We start from the raw sequence: 22500 nt of genomic DNA on the forward strand, positions 1-22500 counted from the left end.
CCCCCTCCCTGACCGCTTCCTCCGCCCCCTCCACCCCACCGTAACAAAAAATACCCGGCCACCATCCCCCCCCCCCCCCCCCCCCCCCCCCCCCCGGGCAGCCCTGAGCTCTTGAGAACTGGGAAATGAGGGTTGGGTTTCCAGCACCAGTAGTCAAAACAACGAAAGCAAAAACCCCTTCCTGCACCCTCCTACTCCACCCCTGACACACACACCAGAAAAACAAAACCACTTTAGCAACAGCCAGGCCCAGGTTCAAACCCTGATCCTTCAACTTACTGCCTATGTGACCACGTTACAGGGCAGGTTATGGGATTTCTCTAAGCCTCAGTTTCCTCGCCATTTAGGTGAGAATAATTGCCCTTCCCAAGGGTGTGGTAGGATTTAATGTAAGAATGTATCCATATGCGATAATGTCAGCCCCCCAACAGGTGCTCCACGATAGCAGCTCCCTTTCTGGCCTCCACCACCCCTCCCTACAAGCTTTGGTACTCTTTGTCCTCTTTGGGAGCCTTAGGCGAAGTTAAGTAGCCATCTCAGGGGCGGGGTTGGGCCAAGGCGGTTAGTAACTTACTAAGGGAGATTACGCAGTCCAGCCCAGCCGGAGCATTAGGTACTCACAGGCGCCCTGCCACCACCTCCCCTCCCTCCCCCTCCCTGTTCCTCAGCCGCTCCCCCGTGCCTCCTGCCTGGGGCACAAAGTGAACTCCTCTGTAGAGTGACTGTTGGGCCAGCCTGGGGGAGAACCACTAGCTATGAAGGGCCAGTTGGTGGGTCTTTGGACAGGGAGGACCCCTTCCCTGCGGCAGGTGCGGGGTGCCCTGCAAAGTTCCGCGGCGGATGGAGGCGGGTCTGCGCCCAGCCTGGGGCCGGGAAGCTCCAACCCCTAGAGAGGGAGGAGCTGCTGCCCTGGTGGGGCAGGTCGGGGGAGCCTGGGCCCAGGTGTGTCCGGGGCTCTGGGAAGGGATTGCTCCCTGGCGGACGCCGGCAAATTAAAGCAGTCTTGGCCCCAGGATACCGCTCTGGGAAGCCGCGTTCGTCTCCCGAAGGATCCGTCGATTCTTCGGAGGAAGGCCATGGAAGGGGTAAGGCTTGCCGGCTTTCTCTGTGTTCTTTCTAGTGCCCGCCAACAGACAGCGGTGGGAAAGGGCTGTTTCTGCCTCCCGGGGAGAAGTAAACGTGTGGTGCTAGTGCGGTTCCAGAGGACTCACAGGGGCCCTGCCCCCCGGGGCAGGGGGGACAAAAGGAGGGCGTGTACTGGGTGCTCTGCATCGCCTCCCCGACTCTCCGAGGGTGAGGGGACCAGAGGCTCTCCGGATGGTGGCACAAGGGGTCCTAGCTCACACCCCGCCAGCTGGGTTTCTCACCTCTTCCCCCAGCCTGGGTGTACCTGCCTGTTGGCCTTTCTCTGTTTGTTTGCCCTTGTGGACCCGGCCGGGCCCCTGATGATTAGTGGGCTTCCTGGTCAGAGGGCAGGAACTGCCTGGTGTGCTGCTGTGGCTTGTGGCTTCATTGTGGGCTCTGTTCCTTATTAGCTCTGTGGTCTGGGGCAAGTGAGTTCATCCTCCTGAGCCCCCCGGGTTCCTCGTTCATAAAATAGGATTACTAGGAGAATCACTGGATTGTGAGATGGTTGGAGGTATTTATTAAACTAGAGACGACCTGTGGGCGAGTGCCGAGCCCACAGCCCAGGTGGACTTCCTCTCCTCGCAGGTGCTGTTTGCAGGCCTGCAGAATCGCTCAGCTCACTGACCTCTCTTTCCTTCTCCCGTTCTCGACTCCCTTCTTTCCCCCCTCTTCAAAGTCAGCTTCTTTCCAAGGGGGACAGGGAGCTGTTTTGCTATAGATGTTCCTTACACATTTGGAGTCAAGTCGTTTCCTCCTGTGAATCCTGTGGCTTCCCTCCCACGGGTTTGGTTTTAAATGGGGAGAGAGGACCCTTTTCAAAGCTGTCACCTGTCAGAAAAAGCTCCCTTTTGTCCCGCCCTGGCATGAGACTGTCTCTCTGGCTGAGCAGTCCAGCTAGCTGAGTTTGGAACAGAGTGAGCAAGGGCACGCTGCTACTCCATCTCCCTTCTGAATTCTCTCTCCCTCTAACCTGTGGCCCAGCAACTTTCCAGAAGCTCTTCCTCGATGGAAGAAAGTCAGGCTGAATACATGTGCTGTGGTCGTAAGAAAAAGAAACGCTCGTCTCTTTTGCCCTCCCTCCTCTACCAAGACATTGCATGGCACCCACTGTTTGAATTTATCTACTTGGACAACACCGTGAGGTCGATGCCTTTTACCCCTTTGTTTATATATATACATGTTTATATCCATACATGTATATATATGGAGAGAGAGAGAGGGGGGATGAAACTGATGGTCAGAATGTCACTTGCTCAGTGTCCTACATCTGGTCAGTAGCAGAGCTGGAGCACGGATACAAATAGTGCCAGCTGTAAGCCAGGTATCTCTAGCAAGGATAACAAGAAAACAAGCAGAACGTTAGGCAATTTAGAAAAAAAAAAAAAGCAAACACAAAGGGCACTTTAGCTAATGTGGTTATGCAACTTTTTCTGTTCATGTAAGGGGGAAAAAATCAGAGAAATATGGGTCCCTTCTCCTCTTAGAGGATTTTGTTTTATTTTTAACAAGTCAACAAAATATTCGTCACTTCAGTCTGTTTGTCCTGGGCACCTGTGCTGTGTTTCGAGGGCCCATTTAAGCTGTTGCAGGTGCAGCAATGAGCCAGCCAAAAATGCTGCCTTTATAAAACCTACTCTAGTGGAGAAAACATATACTGTATATTTATGACATTATACAATATATATTATATATAATACTATACCTTATATAGAATGTATAATAAATACTATGTAATAACAATTATAACATACATAGATATGTTATACGCATATATTAGGTTGGATCACAGTGGTTCCAATGTAGAAACACAAAGCGGGGAAGAGTATAGGGATGTCGAGGCAGCAGGTGAGCCTATTTTAAACGGGATAGTTTCAAGAGCAGCTTCCACAGGTGATACTTGAACAGAAACCTGAAGGAAGTGAGGAAGTTGGCCCTGTGGATATCTTAGGGGAAAATATTCCAGAGAGAGAGAATAGTGAATGCAAAGGCCCTGCGGCAGAAGCTTTTCTGGTGTGTTCAGGAGTAGCAAACTGTCCAGAATGGCTGGTGTCGAGAAAGCCGAGCGTGGTCAGATCATTGCAGGGCCTTGGAACTTCAGATTTTCCTCTCAGAGGGAGGGAGATCCGAGTGGCATAATAGAATGATCCAGCTTAAGTTTTGTTTTGTTTTTTTAAATGTTTATGTTGAGAGAGAGAGAGAGGGAGGGAGAGAGAGAGAATCCCAAGCAGGCTCCAACATGGGGTTCAGTCCTACGGCCCTGGGATTATAACTGAGCCCTGAACAAGAGTAGGAGGCTCAACCGACTGAGCCACCCAAGTGCCCCCAGCCTACATTTTAAAAGGATCACCTGGGGGCGCCTGGGTGGCGCAGTCGGTTAAGCGTCCGACTTCAGCCAGGTCACGATCTCGCGGTCCGTGAGTTCGAGCCCCGCGTCAGGCTCTGGGCTGATGGCTCGGAGCCTGGAGCCTGTTTCCGATTCTGTGTCTCCCTCTCTCTCTGCCCCTCCCCCGTTCATGCTCTGTCTCTCTCTGTTCCAAAAATAAATTAAAAAAAAAAAAAACGTTAAAAGGATCACCTGGCTACTGTTTTGAAAATAGATGATGGATCAAGAGTGCAAGCACAGACTCTGGCTCACCAAGCAAGAGGGCATGGTGCTTCAGGCCAGGGTGTTAGTAATGGTGGCTAGAAATGCTCAGATTCTGGATACATCATAAGAGTCGAGTCAGAAGGATTTGTGGGGCGTGGGGGGTGGGAATGAATCATCTGTGACTCCAAGGTGTGAAGCCTGAGCACCTGGGAGAACTTGAATGAGGTGATTTAAGATTAAACAGGTTTTCAAGGAGATCAGGCATCAGTTTTAACCCTTCAGAAGGTTGTAGGATGCAGAGAAATAATTTATTGTTTTAGGGCACTCAGTTTTGGAGTGGTTTCTTCTGCATCAATAGATACCTGAACAAGTAGAGGTGCCTGAGTGGCTAAGTTGGTTAAGCATCTGACTCTGGATCTCAGGTTATCCCACAGTTTGTGGGATTGAGCCCGCAATGGACATCATGCTGACAGCAGGGAACCTGCTTGGGATTCTCTCTCTCTCCCTCTCTCTGCCCCTCCCCTGCTCCTGCACTCTCTCTCAAAATAAGTAAATAAACGTTTTTTAAAAATAGATACCTGAACAATTAGATATCCTTCACTGTTTTGGCTGTACTAAATGTATCCCCCCCCCAAAAAAAAAGAAGGCTCAAGGGAATTCTATAAGAATATATTTTGTTACATAGTTTAGGCCCCCAGACAGAAAGGTTGAGGAGTCTTTTTCCAAACCTATAGTGAGGTTATACCTCAGTGTACTCCCTCAACCAGGTAAGTTTGCATTTAGTCACACAGTTTTGGCAAAAGAGAATCCTAGCATTTTTGAGCTGGGAATGCTTTTCAGTTGGGATGCTTACAAAATAGTATTTGAGTTTTGATGAATGAGCATTGGAGTTGTAATTGACAGACCAGTATTGATGTTTACTTCTGCTTAATAGTCAAGTGATTTGAGCAAGTTCTTGAAACAAAATGTAGGAGTTGGGAGATTGCTCAAAGACCAAGAGGTCAAACAACTCCCATTTTAAAGATGGGGAAACTTGGGGCCCACTGGGGAAAAGTGGCAAGACATTTTTAATTCTCAAGTTAGCTAACATACAGTATAGTCTTGGCTTCAGGAGTAGATTCCTGTGATTCACCACTAACCAATAACATCCAGTGCTCATCCCAACAAGTGCCTTCTTCAATGCCCATCACCCATTCTCTGTGTTTAAGAGTTTCTTATGGTTTGCCTCCCTCTCTGTTTTTATCTTATTTTTCCTTCCCTTCCCCTATGATCATCCGTTAAGTTTCTCAAACTATACATATGAGTGAAGTCATATGGGATTTGTCTTTCTCTGACTGACATATCTTATTTAACATAATCCCTTCCAGTTCTATCCACGTTGTTGCAAATGGCAAGATTTCATTCTTTTTCATCGCGGGGTAGTATTCATGTGTGTGTGTGTGTGTGTATACACACACACACACACACACACACACACCACATCTTCTTTATCCATTCATCGGTTGACATTTGGGCTCTTTCCATAATTTGGCTAACAATTTCAAAGAGTTTTTACTTATAGTGCTATAAGCATTGGGGTGCGTGTGCCCCTTGGAATCAGCATTTTTGTATCCTTTGAATAAATTGTTAGTAGTGTTATTGCTAGATCATAGGGCAGTTCTATTTTTAATTTTTTTGAGGAACCTCCATACTGTTTTCCAGAGTGGCTGCACCAGTTTGCATTCTTACCAACAGGGCAAAAGGGTTCCCCTTTCTCCGCATCCTCGCCGACATCTGTTGTTTGCTGAGTTGTTAATTTTAGCCACTCTGATAGGTGTGATGTGGTATCTCATCGTGGTTTTGATTTGTATTTCCCTGATGATGAGTGATGTTGAGCATCCTTTCATGGGTCTGTTTGGCAACACATCTTGTAGCGACTTCCTTACCGTGCCACACATACAGTGGATGCTCCGTGACTGTTCTTGTTAATTTTGATAGTAAACCTGGAGACAGCAGATCACTAGGCCCTACTCTTTGATTATCTGATAGGTAGTTACCAAACATCTTCTGTGAGCCAGGTCCTCTCATAGAATTTCTCGCCTGTCTATTCTAGATGCCATCTAGTTACTTGGTCTTGCAGGGGAGAATGTCAAGACAATTTGGGTATTAAATGAAAAACAGAGGGATGAAGAAAGCTCTAAGTTTTGATGGGAAGCACTGAGAATGGGTGCCTAACCCAGGTTGGGGTTCATCCCTGGCTCCTTAGAAGAACTAGTGGGAGAGGGGTGGGGTGGAGAAGGGGAGGGAGGAAGAGACAGGGAGACAGAGAAAGAACATGGCCAGAATCAAATTCCAAGAGGGTCAGATATTGAAGGACTGACTAGCATATGCACTTGATCCTGTTAAGCCAAGAGCACTGCATAGGACTTCACCTCCAAAATGGGGAAAGTGAACTAAATGTCCCCCAAAGTCTTGTCATGCTTTGATACTCTTAGACTGCAGGAGTTTCCCAAAGTCACAGGTGGCTTATTTTTTTTTTAATTTTTTTAATGTTTATTGATTTTTGAGAGCCATAGAGAGATAGAGAAACTTCGTGCACGAGTGGGAGAGGGTGAGAGAGAGAGGGACACACAGAATCCAAAGCAGGCTCCAGGCTCTGAGCTGCCAGTGCAGAGCCTGATGTGGGGCTCTAACTCGTGAATCATGAGATCATGATCTGAGCTGAAGTTGGATGCTTCAGCAACTGAGCCACCCAGGTGCCCCTACCAGTGGCTTATTTTTGACTGAACTGAGTCTAGAACCCAGGTTCTGAATGCCTTTAAAACCACTTAGCAAGCCCTCAAGGACAATTCCAAAGGGTTTTTATTTTTTTGATGTTTTTTTCCTGAACGACACGGTTTTTTAATGAGTAGTAACTCAACAAGACAGGGTACACGTTTATAAAGAAAAAAAAAAAAAAAAGTGGACCAGCCAGTGGAGGAGGATGGTGTTGGAAAGGACCGGCTGTTGAGAGCTTGTTCCTGGGAGAGCAGTGTGAGCTGAGGATTAAGATCTGATTGCTGGGGTGAGGTTTCTTACGAGTCCCAGAAGAATTTCTGAGGAGGGGAAAAGGGAAGATGACTCAGGTATTGACAGTTCTGAAAGACTGGCCGCATCTCTCCTGTCTTTGCAAAGAGCTAGTGCCCCGTTGCCTTGAACTGTGTTGTCGAGTCCTCGATGGTAAGGAGCCGAGTGACCGGCTCACCTGCAGGGCTGACCTTGTGCCGGCTGGTGTGATCCCATGTCCCAGACCCCAGGAGTTCGTGACCCTCACATCAAGTCCAGTCCTCCCTGTTCCAGAGTGTGTACCCTCAGTTCTCCGCTGGAGATGGTTCTAACGGGCGAATCCGATCACATCCCTCCCCTGCTGAGTCCTCCTCCGGGCTTCCCCACTCTCTGTCAAGTAGAGCCCGAGACCTTGAGCCTGGCTGACAAAGCCGGGGTGTTCCGGTACCTGCCCTGTGAGCTCCATTCCAGCCTCCTGGTGCTCCAGTCTGGTGTTTTCCACGTGCACACTCTTCCCTCCAGAATGCTCATGGCCACTTCCTCTAAGACTCAGCTCAGGGGTGCCTGGGTGGCGTGGTCTGTTGAGCGTCCGACTCTTGATTTTGGTTCAGGCCATGACTTCTTTCACGTTGGGCTCTGTGCTGACAGCATGGCGTCTGCTCGTGCTTTTCTCTCTCTCCCTTTCTCTCTGCCCCTCCCCCTCCCTCAAAAGAAATCAAATTAAAAACAAAACAAACCAAAAGACTCAGCTCAGCTGCCACCTCCCCGAGAAGCCTTCCTAGCCCTTTAGTCACAAATGGTCTCTTCTCACCTTGCAAGACCTCAGCCCTTTGAACAGACCCAGGCCCGGACTGGGAGATCCCGGAGAGCGGGGACTAGGTGCTGCTCATGGGGGTGACACAGCCTGGTGCCTGAAAGCAGGGACTCTGAGGCAGCCTGACTGGTTCCACTCCGTGCTCTATCATTTCCTAACTGTTCAGCCTTGAACCAGTGACTTAACCTCTTTGTGCCCCCAGTTACCTCATTTGTAAAGGGACATCATGGTCCTACTGACTTCTTGGCCTCCAGGCAGGGTTTAAATAAGTGAATACACATAAAGAGCTTGAACAGCTCAAAAGGCAGGTAATTCTACACACTAAAGTAGCAACAAGCTGTAATAATACATGAACTGCTCTGCCTTGAATTGTGTGCGATCCTCTCAAAAGCCGTATGTGGAAGGCCTAGCCCCTACTACCTCAGAAGGTGACCTTATTTTGGAGGTAGGGTCTTTACAGAGGTCAGGTTGTTAGGGCGAGGCCTCATCCAATACAGCCGCTGTCCTGATATATAGGAGGAGTGGAAACAGAGACCCGGAGTGAAGGCAGAGTGAAGGGAAGCCATGGAGAGAGGCCTGGGATGGGCCCTTCCCTCAGCCCTTGCAAGGAACCCTTACAAGGACCCCTGGATCTCAGCCTTCAGTCTCCCAACACTGTGAAGCAATCAGTTTCTGTTGTTCCAGCCGCGTGGTCTGGTGTGCCTTGTATGGCAGCCCCACCAAGCCCCTACATGGACCTTATCAATAAATTAAGAGAGTTAATGTGGATACTGGGTGACCTGCCCCCATCGGTCTGGGCCTTGTCTTTCACCATGTTGTTATCCTGACCCCTCTAAACACAGCTGTGCCTAGCTCTTCTGAGAAGCATTCTGAGAAGTCCTTTTTTACCAACCGGGCATGGGAAATGGACGGAAGTGACCCGGGGACCACGGTCCCTGTTCCTCCCTGACCACTGACTTTGTGGATTTGGTTTTTCTCACCTGTAGAAATCTCAAAGAGCAGTCTCTTGGGGTGATTTATAAAGATGGATCCTAACATTCTTTTGGCACATACCAAATACAAAGAAGTTACAAAGTAAGGTGCTTCAGAAACGATAATTAAGCAATTTTGTACCCTGATACTGGAAAAAGTCAGTTTTATTGCCTGTGCTTCACTGTCACTATTTTCACCTTCCCTGTGTCACAGAAAAGGCAGAGTCAGAAATCAAACTCCTATTTGACCACTCTTAACCTGGTTCCAGTTTGTCGTGATCACAGGGAGTGGTGTATCAGAGGTTTTTTAAAGATTTTTTAACGAGAAGACTTGAATTTAAGTCTGGTCCTTCCGTCCCCTTGTTAGGTGGCCTTGAACAAGTCCCTGATCTTCTCTGGGGTTCAGCGTTCCTGTTTCTAAATGTGTCCAGTAATATTTATTTGATATTTTGTCCGTGAGAATGACATAGAATAAAATATTTGCTAGTACCATTGAAAATAAAATCCTGTACAGATATTCATAGCTGTTGATTCCAGCAAAATTTCCCAACCCAAAATTCGAGCAGAGAGGACCTGAGAATTCAGACCACCTTTGGAGTCCTGCCTCCCCCACCTTTTGTGAACCAGCCATTAGCTCGTCTCACAGATCAGCATGTGATCTTAAGAAAATCATAGTTGAGGGGTTTTGGGTTTTTTTTTTTAACAATTCGAAGTCCATATGTAAAAACAGAGCAGCATTACTTAAACATTTAAAGGATCAACACAGAAGTGCGGTCTTCCACGCCCTGAAAAAGGTGCCCATAGGTCTCCTGTCTTTCTCACCGTGCTGTTTCTGAGCACACGCACAGGAGTCTTGTCTCCAGGTTATGCTATGCAGGAGAGAGCACTGCATCGGGAGTCTGCAGACCTCCTCCTAAATTTAGTCCCTGCCACTCATGCCTGCGTGCCCTTTGGCAAATATTCCATCTCTGAGACTGGGTCTCTATCTCACTTGGTGATTAGGAAGTAATGAATGAGGTGACCTATCGGGAAAAACACCTAGCATCAAACGTGTCCCTGCGACCTTGGTCTCATGTGCCAGGTAGTCCCTTGTGAGCTCAGCAGTGGAGACCTTGAAAGCATTTGGGATGTTTCTGCCTCATTCTGACTCTGTGTCATGAGCAAAGGACTTTAATCCCTGGTTCTGTAATTCTCCAAAACAAAGAGAACAAACAGGGTTGCTGGAGGGGTGTTGAGTTGGGTGGGGGTGGGGAGAGGGTAGATGGGCTAAATGGGCAATAGGCATGAAGGAGGGCACTTGGTGGGATGAGCACTGGGGGTTATATGGAAATGATGAATCACTGGGTTCTCCTGAAACCATTATTACGCTCTATGTTAACTAACTTGGATTTCATTAAAATGAAACAAACAAAAAGCAAAAATAAATTGCTCGTAGACATGTTCACCAACTCTGTGCTCTTAATTCCCCTTGATGCCCACCGCAGTGTCATGCTGAGTGACTGCTTTGTTGAACTAAGGTCCCTAAAAGGAAGAAAGTATCCGTGAAGGACCCACTCTGCCAGTCCCTGCACCTAGATGTGTTGTTTCATTTAAACCTCACAAGTGACCTGCAAGAGAAATTATCCCCATTTGAGACAAAGAAACAAGTTCTTTAAGGTTGCATGATTTCCTCATTGTTATTAACAGCAGCTAACACTGAGCACCTATGTATGTTAGGCATGATCCTAAGTTTTTTATATGTATCAACTTTACAGCTGCTCTAGAGAAAGCACTGCCTTGGAGAGAGACAGAGAGGTTGTGTAACTTGCTGAAGGACACACAGCCAGTTGGTGGTGATGTTAGGAGTCAAACCCAGAGCTGGAGTGTTCAAGGGCACTCTCTGCAAGAGTTTGTCTTCCCCTAGAAACTCCTGGATAGTGGTATCCTCCTACAGAAAGTACAGAGTTAGCATAAAAAGGAGATGCCTTCTTACACACCAAAGCCATGAAATGCAAGGACACCATTTCCCTGAGTTTCTGCTTGGAAAACTATGAAACCACACACAGGTGGAGTGACATAGAACATTTGTACTGTCCCTCAAGCCTCTCCTTCAGAAAAGACCTCCCTTTAAGGCGTGCATTCACAATGGAAACCAGTGATAACTCTCCCAGCAGAAAAGCAGAGCTTGGTAACATCCTTCATCTAAAAGGTTGTTCCAAAATATAGCTACAACTGTTAGAATACGTCCCAGTTAACTCCTTAAACTACCTACAGGTCAAGGTGTTTCTCTTTACTTCAGGGGGGTATAAACCTCCCATAGCTTTCGTAGTGCTGAAGACCTATCTGTTGACTTCTAACTTTGCAAGACTGGCCTAGGAAAGCATATTCAAATTCTAGACTCCCTGTTGGGAAGGTTTACTGGTAAAACCCTGTGATCCACTGCAATCCAGGAATGCAGTGTGGACCTGGGGGCTGTGAGGGCTGAGAAGGAATCTCAGTTATTGCCTTTCTTGGCCACCAGCATGGGGTGAGAGAAAGCCATATCCACACAGGAAGCTGTGTAGTATAGGTTAGGTGGGTGGATGAGGCTTCCAGAAATTCAAGTTCAAACTCCACCCCCTTCAGGGCATTAACTCTAAACATCAAGTCTCTGGTCTGAAATCATAGAGTAATAGCATGTGGGGATAACTTATCAAGGTCGTTCAAAGATTTACATAAAATGCCTTTTTCTCATTCACTTCTTCCTCTGAGGCAGGTGGAAGAAGTTCTGTTTCGAGAACCAGTCTTGGCCTTGGCAGTATGTCTGTGTGACTTGGGGCAAGTCTTCAGAATCTTCACCTATAAGACAGTGTGTTGAGTCAAAGGGTTATCCGTTAATTACCACTCTGAGTGCGTGCACTAAAAAACTTTATCCCTGACAGCAAAGGAGATGTCTGGCTCACGGGGAAGTCAATAAGATGAGTGATGTTTGTTTTATTTATTGGTAAACCCACGGCTTTACTCCAAGTGGAATTTGAAACCACTCATGGCTTGTCTCCATGTTTCTTTATGCTTCTCTGGCTCAAAGTGTGGTAGGATAGTACTGCGTGACTAACACCCTCAAGTCAAATGTTTGGTTCACATTCTGACTCCATGACTTGCGGGTTACGTGTTGAGTCACTGGGTGCAGAGCTCCTCCCACTCCTGTTGGGCATGTAGTGGGCATGCGCGTGAGAGACCGTTACGTGAAATCACTGAGATTCTGGTATATCTAGCCACTATATACCCCAGAGTGTTTTTTGCAGAGCACATATGTTCATTTCCTATTGTTGCTGTAGGAAATTACCACAAAGTTGGCAGCCCAAAGCACCGCAGTGTCATTCTCCCACGGGTCTGGAGGTCAGGAGTCTCACGTCAGTCTGCAGGGTTGCGTTCTTCTAGAGGCTGTAGGGAAGAATGGGTTTCCTCACCTTTTTCGGTTCAGAAGCCATCCACAGTCATCGGGCTATGGCCCCTTCCTCCAGCGTCAAAGCCAACAGCGTAGCACCTTCCTTTCTCTCTGACTTCTGCTTCTGTCCTTATTTCTTCTAAGACTCTGACTTTCCTCCCTTCCTCCTATAAGGACCCTTAGAGTTATATTGCACCCATCTACACGCCCCAGGAGAATCTCTTCATGTCAAGAGCTTTAACTCCATCATATTCCTAGATCCCCTTTGACCACGTAAGGTAACCTGTCCCCAAGTTCTGAGGATTGGGGCAGGGACAACTTTGGAAGGGGGCATTGTTTAACCTCCCACAGTCCTAGACTAACATGACCATTATTCACCCCAGTGCTGTCTTGTTTTTCAGAGCATGTGTCCTAGTTGTTTAAAAAAGAAAAGGAAAAGTGTGTAAGTAGCTATTTAATTTCTCCCACTCTGGATCATAAATTCCACAGAAGAGAAAGTGCCTATTTCTTACTCACTGTTCTCTCTCCTGATGGCTTAAATGGTTAAACACAATGATGACAATAGATGACGTTTTTGGAGCTAGGCAATATGCTTAGCTCTTCCTGTGAATAATATACTTTAATCTGTACAACAGCCTGGCAAGAATATGTAACATTACTGTTCCTGTTTTCAGGCAGAGAGACTAAACCTAGTTGGGTGGGTGGGGCCACCCAACTAAGTGATGGGTCCAGTAGCTCTACCCAAGCCTATCTGACCCCAGAGATCTCTTAGTTAACAGACGTTGTACCAAGAGCCTATGAAATAAAACCTAATTTAGACCTCCCTCACACTGCTCAGAGTTTAATAGGAAAGATGTACAAAAGTACCATAATAAATGCCATGTGACAATTATTATGTAATATGGACAGTATCATACGTTCAACTAACTGAGGGAGCAGACAGGAAGAATGTTTTAAGAATGTCTTCACCTGGGACACCCGGGTGGCTCAGTCGGTTGAGCGTCTGACTTCAGCTCAGGTCATGATCTTGCAGTTTGTGAGTTTGAGCCCCCACGTCGGACTCTGTGCTGACAGCTCGGAGCCTGGAGTCTGCTTCAGATTCTGTGTGTGTGTGTGTGTGTGTGTGTGTGTGTGTGTGTGTCTGTCTGTCTGTCTCTCGCTCTCTTTCTCTCTCTGCCCCTCCCCCACTCACACTCTCTCTCTCCTTCAAAAATAAATAAACATTAAATTTTTTTTAAGAATGTCTTCACTCAAGTTGGGTGAATCAGAGAAGGCTTTCCCAAGGGAGATAATTTTTTATTCTAGTTTTAAAAGATGAAAAGTGTTCACCAGACAACAAGGGGTAGAGTGGGAAAGGCATTCCAGGCATACAGAACAGTGTATGCAAAGGAACTGAGGCAGGAAACAGCATGGCATGTCTGCGGATAAAGGGACAGTGGCAGAAGAGGAACGTGGAGACCCTCATGTCCCTGCTGAGGACTGTGTCCTCCACACAGCACTGGAGAAGTACAAGGGTGAAGAGTGCATGGTGGCTGGTAGGAAAGATTCCCTGGGGGCTGAGTTAACTAAGCCCTTCTCCTCATGTTGCTTATGAGCCAGAGGGTATGTAGTTAGAGAATTGCTTCATTTCAGAGTTTGAGATAGAGGGTCATAGAATCATTACAAAGTCTTGCTTTAAGCCATCCCCCTCCATCCCCCACACACTCCCCATGAGGTTTATTCATCCACTCATTAATTTAGGGTATGTTTTTTGAGTACTCTCCATGTGGTAGGTGCTGTGTGAGACACTGAAATCCCAACTCCTTCTCTTTGGTAAGCCAGTTCCAAGGGTTAACTGAGCTTTTCCATCTGGAAAATTCTTCCCTGTCAGCTCCACAGCATTTATACATACTCAAAGATAATATCTTGAGTCTTTGTTGAATTCCGGTGGGGTGTTTTTTTTTTTCATTTTTTCTAAAAATTAGACTTAATGTTGAATATTCCAACTGCCTCAAACAGTGTCTTATCCCAAGACACTATTCTTTTTAAAATTTATTTATTTAAATTCAGGTTAGTTACCATACGGTGTAGACTTGGTCTCAGGAGTAGAATCCAGTAATTCATCACTTCCATATAACACCCACTGCCCATCCCAAGAAGTGTCCTTCTTAATGCCCATCACCCATTTAGCCCATCCCCCCACCAAACACCCTCCAGCAGCCCTCAGTTTGTTCTCTGTATTTAAGAGCCTCTGATTTTTTTTTATTTGTATTCAAAGTATTGTCATATTTCATTTTATTTGATATTCATAAGAAGAACCTCATGAAGTAGACAGGACAAATACAATTATTAGTATTTCAAGTATTACCAAAAATGGGATTTTATATCTTCAGTTGGTCAAGAATTTTAGTTTTCTCAGGTCATGATAAGTTCTGCAAGAAATAATTTCTATACGGTTGTATAAGATTGTGGTTAACGAATTTCATGTATGCATGTTAATTTGGTCAATGTGATTTTGTTGACTGTTTGCTCTGACCAGTACCAAGCCAGACTCGGGGATTTCTAATCCTTACCACAAACTTGCAAAACCATAAGGGATCCTATTTTATAGATGAGCAAATGGAGGCTCTACGAAGCTGAGTGACTTCTTCAAGATCAGAGTGACATAACAAGTACTCCAACCCTGGATTGGTGCCAGTATTATTTCTATTTTCATTTTAGCCTCAATGAGTCAGAAGCTTATTCTTCTTGAGTACCCAAGGTTATACATCGTAAAAATCAGAAAGCAAGAGTACCTCCTCCTTTTCATCTTTCTGCTCTCAAAGCTAAGTAATTGCCTATGATTTTTTTCTTTCTCCCAGCATCATCTGATATTAAAGCCTTATTATTTCTTCTTGTCAGTTCGCACACACAAAAAATCTCATTTAATGTTCCATGCAGCCATGCGTTCTAGTCAGCAGAGCCTGACTCAATCTGCCCTTCAACTATTTTGGCTGTTTACCACAAGCTGGTATCTTTGAGCTGAGTAAAAAAGTCTGACCCGGCACCCATAAGATCAATTCAAGACCATATCCATGTAGTTGCTGTCTCAGTTTTTTTTTCCTTGCTAGGTACCCCAATGTGTTTTCCATATTTAGCTGACCGCAAGCTAAGAGAAACCTCAGCCTCCAGGAGTGAGTAAAAATGGGCTCATGGATGGAGTTCAAGGAAACCAGCACTAAATGCTTGAAGGGAAGGGCCTGTGTTGCTGTCCATTGTTCTGAACTAGTATTGTTGGCTTGGCTGGGTACAAGGTGGGAGAATGGAGAGAGCAATGAGGGAGAGAGGGCAATTTCATAGGGTCATTTCACAAAGTGAGTAGGACCAAGCAGTAGACTAGAATGAAAGCTCCAAGAAAACCCATGGATACTGCACCTCAGAAGAGGAGGGAGGCCAACATGGAAGCATTTCTATTATTGACAACTCAAATGGCCACCTGTCAGAACAGGTGGAATTTTTTCTGAGACCATCAGGCCAATTCTGTGCATGTTTCCTAAGTGTGTACTCATTGTCACAGATAATCATTTCATCATATTCAAAATCACCGTGATCCTCATCAACATCATTATCCCTCTCCTCCTCCTCATCTGTCTCATTATCAATATGCCAACTGTCCTTATCAAAATATCATTGCTGGGGGCCTCCTTTGTGCTAGGCACCGGCCGGCGTTGATGTCTATGGCAGTCCTATGATAGGAATAGTTGTATGCCCATTTTATTTATCAGGAAATAGGGGACAGTGAACTGAAATAGCTTTGTAGAGACAGAGCCTGAATTCATAGAGCTAGGATTCTAATCTAAAATCTTTCAACCCCAAAGCCCACATTCTTTATTGCTGCCGGTGAAGTAGCTCTTAGCATAGGGAAGAAGGGGAAAAATGTGAAAGACAGTAACATTGTAACAAACACTCCAGTTGAGAGAGCACCCGGGCTCCTGGAACACATGGAAATCACCACCTCTTGCTGCATACCTGATGGAAGGCTTCCACAGGGACTTGAAACGGAGCTGAGTGAAGCAAGACAAATATTTTTTGGTCCATAAAAAGGAAGAAGAGCATTTGAGGCAGAGAGTGAAATGTGTGCAAAGGCATGGAGGCATGCAGTCCTCCAACAAATACTTAGTGTCTTCTCTGATCCAGGCACTATGTTAGGAAACCCAAAGATGAATAGGAGACAGAAGAGTGCATTTGGTGCAGTAGATGAACCTAGGGGAGATAAGAAGGAAAGCTTCCAGAACCATTGGTATTTAGAGGGGAAGGTGAGAGGAAAATAAACTGTTAGTAATATACCTGTATTGTACTTTACGATGTATCTTCACATGCCTGGATCGTGACCTAGTACATAATAGGCACTCGATTAATGAATGACTGACGGAACAATCTGTTGAGCTTTAAAACCACCCATTTGCTGGTAAGCTCCATGAGGGCAGAGAATACTTGGTCACCACTCTCCCTGCCTGTATCTGCAGTGGGGCCCCTGAGTCACACAAATCCTGGGGGAGCAGTTCATGTGGCAATCTGTGAGAGTGATCTGTGTGATCACACAATGTGTGACTCGTGTCCCTCCAGATGTGCAACATGGTGGGGTGGGTTCGTGTCTGATTTAGGGGATTAACATTTGTTGACCGAAGAAGATAATGAATGAAGAAGAAAGGGAGGAAGGCTAGACAGAGACAGAGATGACGGTTACTCCTGCAGGAAGCATCCATTAAGTCTGGGATCCGTTATCCCTTCCACAGGGAAGATGTCTATAGTGCCTGCCTGCCTCAACACCCATCTAGTGAGTGGAAGAGCCAAAAGTGGATCCCGGGACCCTCCTGGTCAATGCGTTTCTACCACAGCACACAGTTTCTCTGTAATTTCCATCAGTTCAAGGTTCCCCCCAGCCAAGAGGCCAAGGGTGCTTCTTTCCTAGGAGACAGTCGGGCTGCCGAATGCGGCACTAGCCGCGTGCGGCTGCTGCCCTCCCAAGGTAAGGAAACTGGGAGCTGGTGCGATGCCTTTCCCAGGGATGGCTTGCAAGTAATTGCTGCTGTAAGTGTCCCTCACGAGTGGCTCTGGCTTCTCTAGCTCTTTGAAGAAGATTCCGGGCTTTGGTGAGGGGATTAGCAGAATGCACATGTAGAAAGCACAGACTGTCAGGCATCAATTTTGGCTGAAGAAATTTCGGCTCAGATAAAAGGACTTGGGAAGGCTCTTCCTTTGCATTCTTGGGCTGTTTGCAGGCACCAGTTGAGGCTGTGGTGGTGTGTTGGAGCTGGGGGAGGGAGGGCAGAAGGCCTCGTTGGAAGTTTGTCAGCTCTCCAGTTGTGGACCAGTGACTTGGCCCCTGCAGCTCTAGTGTCTTCATCCGTAAGACAAAGCCCATCACTTCTCCATTGCCCATAGTGAAAGAGGAAGCAAGACGATGTATGAAAAGGAACCAACCCAACGTGGTAGAATGGGAAGAGCTTGAGTTTTGCAGTCAAACCTCATTTTTTATTTTTTTTAAAGTTTATTTTTATTTATTAGAGAGAGTGCGCCAGCCGGGGAGGGACAGAGAGAGAGAGAGAATCCCAAGCAGATTCTGCACTATCCGTGCAGAGCCCCATGTGGAGCCCAAACTTACGAACTGTGAGATCATGACCTGAGCCGAAACCGAGAGTTGGATGATGAACCGACTGAGACCCCCCGGGCGCCCCAGGCTTCGTTTTTAAATCCAGATTTACAGCTTCATAATGAGGCAACTTCGACTAGCAACTAATGATAATAGTTATCTAGCATTTGTATAAAATCTGTGTAGCAAGCGCTGTGGTTTGCCCAAATTAACAGGCAACAGCAGTGTAAACATGTTAGTGTTTGTTAGTGTTGCCATGTTATTGACAAGAGCCAGCGAATAGAAGTAAGGTTCAGCCCCCCTGGCTGACAGTGAAAAGGCCAGGATCCGAACGCTGACTCTGAAGTCTACGGCATGGTTTTTAATCTCTAAGCTAAGCTGCTTGCTCTCCAAGCTTGTTTTCTTAGCTCTACAATGAGGATAATAACACCTGCCCTGCCGGGTTGTCAGGAGAATCTGCGCTTCGATGTGCAAGGCACCCGTTGCAGTGGTACAAGCTCAGTGAATGGGGTGGCAGGTGGGGGTGGGGGGGAGGATGGCACCACGTGACAAGAGTGACAGTGGCACGCCAGGTCTTAGAGATGATGCCCATTTCTGTGACTGGAGAAGGAAGGTACTGACCAGACAGAAGACCAGACAGAAGCCCCTTTCTCTTATTTAAAAAACAAAGTGAAACGAAAACATCTATCACCTGTAAAATCTGTCCCAGTTGCCTTTCAAGTGGTGTCTTTGAGTTCTTTGATGGTTTCTTCCTGCAACTGGGACTCAAACGTGAAGAGCGAACCTAAGAAATGAACATGGCCGTGCTGGCTCAGGAGTTTACATCATAAGCTGGAGGGTGAAGGCGGTGAGGTGCTGAAAGGAGTTATTCAGCCCTTCACTTTTCAAATGTCAGTAAATCACACTTGAAATAAAACTGTCATAAACCCAAAGGGCACTGAGCGACTGTTCTGTTGAGGGCTCAAGACGGCAGCAGGAGGGCAGGAAGCCTCTTCAAATAAGGACGCCCTGATGTTTCCAACTTGCTGGTAACAAGTTTCTAGGGAAGCCTCCCTGTTCCTGCCCCAAATTGCAGTGCTGAATGAGCAGGGGGAGTGTAATGGGGAGGCTGGATGGGGGTGTAATTTGGAGACTTACCTGTGCATACAGATCGTTGGTGCTGACTCTGGGACCCTCTCCTCAGGCTGCTATGTCCACCTGGCGCCCCTTTGAACTTAGCATCTGAGAATGTGTAACCTAATTTTCCTCTGAGACCCTCACCTGCACCACATTTCAGTATCTTGGAGCAATATCTGGAACCCAAGTGTTCTTTTGTTTTTGAGGGAGATTTTGTTTTATGATTTCCTAAAAGGCATTATGAACCTTGTTGGTTTCAAACGAGTAATTACCCACCACCCCCCACCCTCCCGTGCCTGAGGGTTTCATGTCTTGATTGAGGGGATTTCGAGACTGCAAAATACCAATTTCTAATTCATCCTGTGCCTGTATGGTCTGCAAAAGTATTTTGAACCATAAAAGGCAAATGTGTGTTAAGTTTGTTTTTAATGGCTTGCAGGGCCTTTCGGCAGACTCAGGCTGGTTTTTCTCCTTCCCCATCTCACATTTCAACCAACTGTGGACCCCACACTTGGCAGGCTCTCTCAGGCCTCCGGTCCCACAAATGTCTCCTCTGTCCCAAGTGCCCCCCAGCCTGTTCTCCACATGTGACTTTCTCCAGGAAGGTCTTTGTGCTCCCCAAACCCAGTTAGGTGTCCCTCTTCCCACACCTGGTGCTGCCTTGTCACAGCCGTGGCTGTGGGGACCCATTGTCTGTTTCCTTGTCCGTCTTTTCCGTGAGATTGTGGGCTCCATGACGGCAAGACCTGTGTCTGTCTGCTTCACTTATGTGACCCATCATAGGCATGCAACAGAGAATTGTTGGATAAATTTGGGAGCAAACCACTGAAAACCTGTCACTGCAGAAAAGGTGTGCTAGAGCAGTTTATTTTAACATCACTGACCCCCGTCCTCGGAGTCACACCGAGTAGCTTGTGCATCATGCTAGCTACCAGGATGAGGCCGTGCACGCTCCTCTCTGCCGCTTTTCTATAAAGGTAAATTCACTCCAAAGTAAAAAGTCTATTCTCTCTGTCTCTCTCTCTGTCTCTCTCTCTCTGTCTCTCTCTCTCTGTCTCTCTCTCTCTGTCTCTCTCTCTCTCTCTGTCTCTCTCTCTCTCTGTCTCTCTCTCTCTGTCTCTCTCTCTCTCTCTCTCTCTCTCTGTCTCTCTCTCTCTCTCTGTCTCTCTCTCTCTCACACACACACACACACACACACACACACCCCATAAGCTTTGGCATCAGGGCTGAGTTCCTTATGCTTGGCTCACACACTCATTAGCCACATAAAATGTGGATGCAAAATGAACAGATCTTTTTCAAGATGTAACAAGAGGGGCACCTGGGTGGCTCAGTCAGTTAAGCGTCCAACTTTGGCTCAGGTCACGATCTCGTGGTTTGTGGGTACGATCCCCGTGTCGGGCTCTGTGCTGACAGCTCAGAGCCTGGAGCCTGCTTCAGATTCTGTGTCTCCCTCTCGCTCTGCCCCTCCCCTGCTTGTGCTTGCGCCCTCTCAAAAATAAACATCTAAAAAAATTTTTTTTAAATGTTAAAGGTAAAAAAGTTTGAGCCCAAATTAAGATAGCCTGGGATACACAATCCTCACACACAAGAGAGTGCTCAGAAAAAGGAACATTTGGTGCAGGGTTATATATATGTTTTTCTTTTTACATAAAGAGTTACAAATCATCCTGAACAAAGACATTCCAGGAAGTTATGGACTTTATCTTATGCTTTTAGCTTGTGCAAGGCTGTATGACTTTAATCTTATGGGTTTTTTCTTATGTTTATGTTTGGAATGCTCCTTTTTGGTTATTTTTTTTTTTTAACAGAGTAGATGTACAATGTGTGTTCAGGGCAGAAATAGAGTCCATGCTTTGAGGTTTTGCTGGGTCATTTTGACCTAGGTAAAAGTATAGCTTCCCTAGGAGCCCTTGGAGCAGGGCCCATAAACATGAAAAGTTAAAAATTTCCTTTACTTTATCAGACCTAACCAAGGTTCAGAAACTCTAATTCTTGGTTTTTCCTCCTCTGAGGCATAGCTTGGAAGCCCGTTGTAAGGATTACAGTAATTGAGACAAAATGCACACATTGCTATGCTCAGTGCTTAGAACCATACTAACATAATATGTAACATACACAGAATTCAATGCACTTTTCATATTCTTTTATCTAGAATTCCTCCTAATTTTTCCACAGTTCCTCTGTCCATAAATGCTTTCGAATCAGTTCAGTTAAAAAATATTGTCATCTACACTCTGTGTACCTAGGTGTAGTGACAGAAACGAGTAGAAGAGAGTACAGTCTGGTCCCATGCCCCGAGGACATCAGTATGAGTGGGGTTCAGGTAAATCAGACACATAGATGGATGCTTTTTAATGAAATCAAATAAATGGAAAGACAGAGGTAAACAGAGAGTGCTATAAAGCAGGGAGCAGGTATTAGCCCAGCCTAAGTGCTGGAAAAGGCTTCTGGGATGGGTTGATTGCTCATCTGAATCTCAGAAGATGAATAGTTTACCTGGGCACTTAAGTATGGAAATGCCATTCCAGGCCGAGGGAACAGCATGAGCAAATGCATGGGAGGCAAGTCCAGTTTTACTGACGGGGTGAGTTAGAGGCAGGAAGTAGTGGAAAATGAAGCTGGGGTTGGAGACGGGAGAAGATCAGGGGGCCTGTGTGTATGGATGGAATGTGTAATTTATCATCAGGAAAATGGAGGCCATTGAAAGATTTTAACAGAGGAGGATGTGATTCAAGCTGCAGTGAAGATGCATCGTTAGCATGGACTTAATTTGTAGGTCTCTAAGAGAGCGCTTTTAAAGAACGTTTCCTCTAGGTCATTACCCCAGAAATCCGTTCATTTTTTTTTTTTAATTCAATACTAGTTTGGCAAATCCTGTGGACTTAGAGTAAAGCATCATACTCAAGCCTGTGAGCTCTACCAAGATAAGTTTGTTTTTCTGTCTTCTTTCAGAGAGTTCACAGACTCTTTAGGAAGATGGGGCATCTACTTGGGTAATTGCAGTAGGACATGGAAAGTAGTGAGAGGCATGAGACTGTAAGAGATATGCAGATGAGACGCTATAAGACATGTTTCCCAATCTATTCCTTGGCCCAGATGCTGAGCTGACTATACAGTAAACACTCCAAGTGATTCATAAAATATGCCCCCCCCCCATAGAGTCTGTGTCAGTGGGGCAGGTTCAGAAGTCCTCAGGACATTTCCATGCATGGCCAGATCTAAAAACATTGCCAACCAAGGTCTGAGGAAGGAGACATTTTGGGCTACAGGGGAGAGTAGACAGGGAAGAAGCACTGGGGCCCAGGGATTCATATGGTGGAACCAGCAATCTGCTAGAGCTGGGGTACCAGAACAGACAAATGGGTGAGAGAAGAGATGGTGATCTAAGAGGAAGATCCTTGAAACTAATGTGCTGGAGATAGTCCAGCTATTGGTAAAGACAAAGTCTAGAGTGTATCCATCCTTGGAGAGTGGTGGCTAAGATAGGGTGGAAGAGATCATCGGGAATGATGTTGGAAGGGCTATCGATAGGGATTCTAAATTTTTTTTTATTATGAAATTTACTGTCAAATTGTTTCTATACAACACCCAGTGCTCATCCCAACAGGTGCCCTCCTCAATGCCCATCACCCACCCTCCCCTCCCTCCAACCCCCCATCAACCCTCAGTTTATTCTCAGTTTTAAGAGTCTCTTATGGTTTGGCTCCCTCCCTCTCTTTCTTTTTTTTCCCTTCCCCTCCCCCATGGTCTTCTGTTAAGTTTCTCAGGCTCCACACAAGAGTGAAAACATATGGTATCTATCTTTCTCTGTATGACTTATTTCACTTAGTATAACACTCT

At 46.2% G+C, this 22500-nt stretch overlaps 1 protein-coding gene across 5 annotated transcripts in view; it reads left to right on the top strand.

Annotated features, from left to right (window-relative positions):
* Positions 1-1003: 1003 nt before the first annotated feature.
* Positions 1004-22500, top strand: part of FYB2 (FYN binding protein 2) — a 122525-nt gene continuing 101028 nt past the window's right edge. For all 5 annotated transcript variants that reach the window (XM_049617088.1, XM_049617090.1, XM_049617091.1 and 2 more), the window contains exon 1: positions 1004-1085. In XM_049617088.1, coding sequence (XP_049473045.1) covers positions 1077-1085 — 9 coding nt within the window. In that variant the 5' untranslated portion in view covers positions 1004-1076. The remainder of the gene's footprint in view (positions 1086-22500) is intronic.

Source organism: Panthera uncia (assembly GCF_023721935.1).
Source record: "Panthera uncia isolate 11264 chromosome C1 unlocalized genomic scaffold, Puncia_PCG_1.0 HiC_scaffold_4, whole genome shotgun sequence".
Classification (NCBI taxonomy): domain Eukaryota; kingdom Metazoa; phylum Chordata; class Mammalia; order Carnivora; family Felidae; genus Panthera; species Panthera uncia.